At 37.6% G+C, this 7,122-nt stretch overlaps 1 protein-coding gene across 1 annotated transcript; it reads left to right on the top strand.

Moving 5' to 3' along the window:
• The first annotated feature begins 2,949 nt into the window (after window positions 1-2,949).
• Window positions 2,950-7,077, top strand: cdipt (CDP-diacylglycerol--inositol 3-phosphatidyltransferase (phosphatidylinositol synthase)). The gene is made up of 6 exons (XM_066642506.1): window positions 2,950-3,107; window positions 4,166-4,300; window positions 4,390-4,543; window positions 4,999-5,080; window positions 5,311-5,392; window positions 5,744-7,077. Exons 1-6 carry the CDS (start codon window positions 3,065-3,067, stop codon window positions 5,887-5,889), a joined length of 642 nt encoding a protein of 213 aa, XP_066498603.1. The 5' UTR covers window positions 2,950-3,064; the 3' UTR covers window positions 5,890-7,077.
• Window positions 7,078-7,122: the final 45 nt, after the last annotated feature.

Raw genomic sequence — 7,122 nt, 5'->3', positions numbered from 1 at the left:
TTTAAACCAAGGCAAGTATTTATGCCCAACTGGTCATTAATAAATCCCCTAAAATGTAATCCCTGTTCAAAACTAAAATGTAAGAAGTTCCATCTAGAAATACACATCCTTAATGCTGTGAAACAACACTAGGGTGGGGGGGGGGGGGGGGTGGACGACTACTGACTGACCAATTAAATGTTTACAGAGAATGTTATTGACCAATAACGGTAGCTCTACAGTCAGAACGTCCAATCAGAAGATTTTAGGCTACTTCACCACGCCCCCTTCTCACTCAAGTGAACCAATCGGAGTAGGGGAGGGCGGGACTAGTTTGAACGAAACGCTTCTTGAAGTTCTGTGTAAATTCTAGAAAAACAAAATCCCGGACGTTTGTGAAATTCTGCCCGGACATGTTTTTAAGTCTAAACAAGAGGACATGTCCGGGGAAAAGAGGACGTCTAGTCACCCTAAACAACACAGTACTAAAATTTTAATTTTTGCTGCTAGCCTCCCCCTACAGTTACAGAGTGTATTTAACTTTTGCAGCACTGTTTGAAATGAAGTCAATGACATGATAGAGGCTATTCATGGATTGCAGCTAACGTCACAGTACAGAGTAGCCGCCATTTTAGGCCCATCCTCATTACTCAAACACACAAAAAAACTGATGTTTAAATTGTTTTATCATTTCTGTCAACACTTATAGTCCTCATTTAGCCGTTAAGATGATATAGTTATAATTATGGATCTCTGACCAATTTATCCACAATACATCTGTAAATAGCTCTGTTCCCCTGTGTCAGTCAATAGAAGAGCTAAGGGCCTTGTGCCAAAATAGTGCCATACACCGTACATAGTGCACAGTACAGAAAATAAAACTAAACGCACCCAGACTGTAATTAGATGGTCATTTGACAGGGAAGCTTGAACCTTATAGCTAACTAAAAATTGGTTCCGCATACAATCCGTTATGTGAGTGCACAACCCATTATTTTATGAACTGGGCCCTACAGAGGGTGTAGGGGAGACATTTGGGATTAGGCCTTGCCTTCACTGTGGCGTAGAAACATCTCTCACTGATCAATCACACTTAGGCAACTGCATTATTAAACTTTAAGCTCAATCAGAGGAATAATTTAGACACACATTTGCAATAAAAATAAATAAACTCAAGAATCTGTTTCACTCTCAAAGCACAGAGACAATGGGATCAGATTATGTTCTCTGGAAAAGACTGAGACAAAGGGATATGTGTCTGTCTCTGCAGTCTCTTACACACTAAAACAAAACAGGCAAAAATAAGATGATAACTGAGCCTTGTATGTGAATCTGTCTATCAAAAACTCACTCAGATTCAAACAGAAGAGTAGAGTGCTAACGGTTTTTTCTTTATATACTATGGTGTAAATGCTAATGTGGCTAATCACTTTTAACTGTCTTTTTCTCCTCATTGTACTACACAGTGAAATATTTTACCCCATCACACAAAGAGGAGACAGGCTTCTGTGCTTCTGGGTGTTGTAAAACTCCCTCCAGCACAGGGAGGGGAGCTGTGTTTGAATTAAGTGTTTTCGCCTTTCCCATTCATTAACATTAGCTGTGTTCTAAAACCAGACATTCAGTCCCCAATGTGGCTCCCACATGAAAAATAGTCCATTGCTGTAACCCATAAATACAGTGTATTGTTCATAATGTATTGGACTTTGTTTTTATAACACTGTTATTACAAGCTGGGTGTTGCAAATTTGCAAGGCTTTTTTGGCATGAAATTGACAAAAACTGACCAAACTGTGTGTTATGAGATTTGTTTGCAACAACGACATTTTGAAAAACTCTAATAGAGGGATAAAATCGATAAATCGATTCATTGTTTGTAAATTACATTGGCAGGAATGTATAATCTGATGTTGGATTTTTGTTTGCAGACAACTCCTTGAGATGTCTGACTTGTTTACAAATTAAAGCATCAAGAAAGTTATAATTTTTTTAAACTATTTAACTCATGCCAATGTTAACTGACTAGTTCTTAAAAATCTAAGGTCCCTGCTTGACACATATCACTGTATCAAATCTGATATAAGCTGATTCCACACCATTAAAAGTTCTATAGACTAGTAAATGAGGCTTAGATGTAACACTACACTTTCTAATGCAAACAGTGCGGATTGATCAAAATTCAATGTGTTTGGGTCTTGGGGTTGCGTGTCCTGGGTGTCGGCCTTTAAGGAGTTTGGTGTGTTCTCTCCATGTCCGGGTGGGTTTCCCCCAGAAACCTAAGATGGTATGTGGAGTGGTAAATGAAAATGTCCATATGTGTGAGTGTATGTCAGTGAATGTGTGAGTATGTCCCGTGATGGGTGCCCCATATATATATATATATATATATCAGTGCAAAATTACAGCATTTATATAATGTCTTTATATGTGATATCATGTTCTATAAAGACATTATATAAAAGCTGCATTTTTTATTAAATGTCTTTAGACATGCCATATAAATTCGAGCTTTTATTTTGCATTTTTTGCTTCTGTGTCTTTAGAAATTAGATCATTTTGTCTCTAAAATGGAGATGGTGCAGATTAGATTAAAGGGGAAGGCTTTCACATAAACATTTTCATCTTCATCAGATGGATTGGGGAAAAACGCCAGAGAACATTCACTTATATTCGGAGGTGATTGTTCATTGTGAATGAACATATAACACGTTTCACTTTTTAAAAACTTACTACAGATTTTTAATGCACTTATTTTGGATTTTTGTTAAAAGCAGTATCCCATTTTCTCTCGGCCAAAAAGACGGAGTATTTTAGTATGAATTAAGTCATTTTAGCTCGGTGCCTGGCTAAATGGTTTAATAAAATTAGTAGCATTTCATTGGTTTTTCGCTGAGCAGCGGAAAGATAACGCGAACCCTGACAGATTTGAGCCTCCGGATCGGGCGTTAAGGGGTTAACTGACACTAGAATCTGACGTCTTTTTTACGTGTACCTGACGCTTCCTGACAGTCCTACTGCCACAGAGAGCAGAGCTAATACAAATAACAACACAGAAGGGCTTCTAAAACTCCAAACGGTCTTTATAATGGCCGAAGAAAACATATTTCTATTCGTACCGAATTTAATCGGTAAGTATTTAGTAAGTATAGTCTTGATTGCAGCTTAGAGCTAAACGATTCCTTCATATACACCAGTTTCTTTTTCAAAGTTTCAGTTCCACCTTAAATACTGCAGCGGTTCCATTCTGGCCACTAAGCCCTCGTAACGTGATGGCTGCAGGATTTAAGGTGGAAAGTTGTGTTCAAATAAAAAGACAGTTTTAGCGGAAACTGCTAAAGCCGTGTTTTACTGGATGATGGTCTTTCATTTGGTGTGTACAGTTTTAACCGGTGATTTATTCTGACAAACAAAACCCACAACCTCCAGTCTCCCAGTGGAGCCCTTTTTAGTTCTTCAGTTACAAACTATAGTCCATATCTTGCTCTGCATTTTTTTGGCCCGCTTTCACCCTGTTCATAAATGGTAAGGACCTATGCGTGTAGAAACAATGTTTTTTAATGTTTTGGCTGATTGTGCTATATACGTTATATTTAGCAAGTAATTTTTGTTTACTACCAGAAAGACACAGTATGCCCACTTTTAAAATTATTTGCTGTTGACAGATGTTGAAAATCTTTTATTTACATGTCATGTAGACCAGTATTGTTTGCATGGATTTTATTAATAATTCACTGTGCTAATTATTTCAGTTACCATATGATAAAAATGTTAGAATTTCATTTTTATATGTCAGTGTTCAGTTTATCTGTGTTTAGAAAACTTTGAATCCATGGTGGGTGTGGCAGGGTGACACAGTAGGTAGTGTCACTGTCAGTCAACTCCAGGGTTCTGGGGTTGGGGGTTTGAGCCCTGCTCCATGTGACTGTCTGTGAGGAGTTTGGTGTGTTTTCTGCACACATTGGTAGGGGGACTGAAGTGTGTCACCGAAGTTGAGAGTGTGTGTTGCCCTGCGAGGGACTGGTGCCCCCTCCAGGGTGTGCTTCCACTCTGCACCCAGTGAGTCTAGGTAGGATCCGGACCCACTCTGACCCCAAACCAGACAAGCGGCTACAAACAATGAATTAATTAATCCATGCTACCAAACAAAATGCATATAAAGCTACAAACTCTTTCCTTCTCTTCTCAGGCTATGCCCGGATTATTCTGGCTCTGTTGTCCTTTTATTTGATGCCATGCTGTCCAGCACCGGCGATGTTTTGTTACCTGCTGAGCGCACTTCTGGATGCCTTTGATGGACATGCAGCTCGAGCCCTTAATCAAGGCAATAATTTTTTCTGTTTACCTTCTACGGCTGTATTTCAGCTCCTGGTGGTGGATTTTTCTCTTACCTCTCTCGTTGTCTCTGTACAGGTACTAAATTTGGTGCAATGCTGGATATGTTAACTGACCGCTGCGCCACTATGTGTCTGTTGGTGAACTTAGCCCTCCTCTACCCATCTTACACCTTCCTCTTTCAACTGAGTATGTGTTTGGACGTGGCTAGTCACTGGCTTCATTTGCACAGGTGAGTGAAATTCCTGTTATTTAGATCTGAGGCATACTGTGTAGCTCAGCCAGTTTTTGGTTTGTGTAATGAATTTAGGAAAAGAATTTATAAAGAAATTCAGGAATCTCTCAGAAGACTCATAAAACCAATGAGGTAATGCAGTTTTCTCCATATTTGGTAACTGCCTGCTGTATACCTCCAATCACAAAATGTCACTGTCTCTTCAAAAAATGTTCTTCTGTCATTGGACAGTTCAACACATCTGGAGTAGAACCCTTATTATCCATATGTGTTATGTTATATAATAAGCACCAAATATATCTTGTCCCATGAACTGCATTTTGAGTAAGAGGGAAGGTTATATTTGAAGCAGTTTGTGTCTTGAATAGATTGAGGAAAATATATTTGTATGTCATGATTTTTCCATCTGTTTTGAAAATGTATGCCTTACTTCTTGCATCTCCCTGTTTCAGTTCCATGATGAAGGGAGCAACCAGTCACAAGACCATCGACCTTTCTGGCAACCCCATTCTCAGGATCTATTACACCTCCAGGGTAATGGGCAAATACAAATGTAAAACAAGGGAATAGGATGTGCGGAGTCCAGTATTTGGCTTTTTTTTTTGTACATATTGTGTTATTGAACTCAATATAAAATACATGCTGGTTTGAACTACAATTTGGCAGGAAGTTTATTTTGACATCTTAAAAATTAAACGTTTTTATTGTTCAAAAATCAGTAATAACGTTGATTTGCTAACTGTACCGTTTTTTTTTTTCCTTAGCCGGTGCTGTTTTTCATGTGTATGGGGAATGAGCTCTTTTACTGCCTGCTGTATGTACTGTACCACATTGAAGAGCCACAGGGTGAGTGTCAGTAATGTCTTGATCTCTCTAGCCACATTGACCTCTCTTTCATTTTCCTCTCTGTCTTTTTTTTACATAAATGTCCTGGGGTATCCACCTTTCTTTGCCTCACATGGCTGCATTTTTCCATGTTAGAGTTCTCTATGTAAATGTGCTTTCATTAAGACCTCCAGTTTTGTGAGTTACATAAAAAAAATCAAATCATAGCCTGCAAAATAAATATACTTATATAAACTACAAATATATCAAGCAAAATAGCTTCACACACACACACACATATATATATATATATATATATATATATTCTAAAACTATAAAAACCTATGTAACGGTGTGTATGTATGTTTATAGTGTGGTTGCAGTGCTTGTTGGGAGTGTGTGGTGTTGTGTCTTTGCTGAAGTCTGGTATCAGCCTCCTGCACCTCATCACTGCCTCCTGTAACATGGCTGCTATCGACCAGGCCGAGCGTGAGAAGGAAAGGAGCAAGACCCAATAAGACTGAGTGAGAGAAGAAACTGAGGAATGCAAATGGACCAGTAGTTTATTAGCACTGTCTATGGGAAGTAGGAGGCAGGAATAATAGAAAATGGCTGTTAAACAAAGGAATGTGGGGTTAGAGGTTGAAGAGGGACAAAGGCCAAGCATAAAGACATGTTAAAGTGTACTTCAGTGTTGGTCAACCTAAACTCTATTTGTTCTTTGATTTAATCAGTGATGTGAGGTGTGTAATGGATTGAGACGAGTTGGAACAATGCTGAAGTATTGCTTTTACAGAAACAAATTGGTCTCTTTAGAGCCATCCTGAAGATTTTTATTTATTTATTCATAGATTACTAGAGGTAATGTTATGGTAATATATCAGGATGTTGCTGCTGTTGTTTTATTCTAAATATGTTGTTTATATTTCTTATTCTCTATATTAGGAAGTATTGTTTTGGTTTGACCTGAAATTCAGCCTCTAAATAAAGTTATAAATAGGGGCATCTAGTCTTTATCCTTTCTCTGTGGTAAAGAAGGTTATTAGAGAATGAAGAGTCACACATGCACATATCCTCCAGTTTGCTCACGGAAACAAATGACAAACACATTCCACATTCAGAATGAAAGCCTCTTGAGTATCATTGTAGTTTTGGCTTGTGTTTACTTATGAGTGTTTTTAATCACTGTTATTGTTATCTCCATGTTTGTTACTTTTTTTGTGAACTTTGAAAATATGAGTGCCATATTGTGTATAATCTATGGGTGGAAAATGTAGAGAGGAAAAGTGTCTTGTTTAAACTTTCTAGTGAAAGTTTAGTTAAAATGGTTAATATCCTACACATTCAAAGTATGACTGACAGCTGGAATAAAAGCTTTTATTTTGTAAAATATAATTTAAACTCACTCACATAGAAAAGCAAATTTTAACAAATTAATTGTGTTTTGTTATGTGATGTGTGATGCTGTAATAATATAAAAATACTTTTCCAGTATAGTGCTTAAACACAATTACTCATTTTCCACCCCTGGTATCAATCTGATAATGAAATATTAGAATGGATTTGTCAAATCTTGTAATCCCAGTATGTCACCCAGATCTATTTGAATGTATTAGTTCTAGAGAATGCCATGGCCATAGCTATTGTTTTTGTTGTTATTGTTTGTGAACATGTTCACAGCAATAAAGAAAACCTTATTCAACACACACAGTACTGAACAGTTTCTGTAGTATCTCACAGCTCGTAAATTA

The sequence above is a fragment of the Hoplias malabaricus genome, chromosome 13 (assembly GCF_029633855.1).
Source record: "Hoplias malabaricus isolate fHopMal1 chromosome 13, fHopMal1.hap1, whole genome shotgun sequence".
Taxonomy (NCBI): domain Eukaryota; kingdom Metazoa; phylum Chordata; class Actinopteri; order Characiformes; family Erythrinidae; genus Hoplias; species Hoplias malabaricus.
The sequence above is the reverse complement of the archived record's forward strand: the minus strand, read 5'-3'. Positions and strand labels throughout refer to the sequence as shown.

Coding starts and splice junctions, on each gene's coding strand:
- cdipt (XM_066642506.1), top strand. CDS start 3,065: ATGGCCGAAGAAAACATATTTCTATTCGTACCGAATTTAATCG. Junction 3,108..4,165: donor ATTCGTACCGAATTTAATCG/GTAAGTATTTAG, acceptor TTCTCTTCTCAG/GCTATGCCCGGATTATTCTG. Junction 5,393..5,743: donor CCACATTGAAGAGCCACAGG/GTGAGTGTCAGT, acceptor GTATGTTTATAG/TGTGGTTGCAGTGCTTGTTG.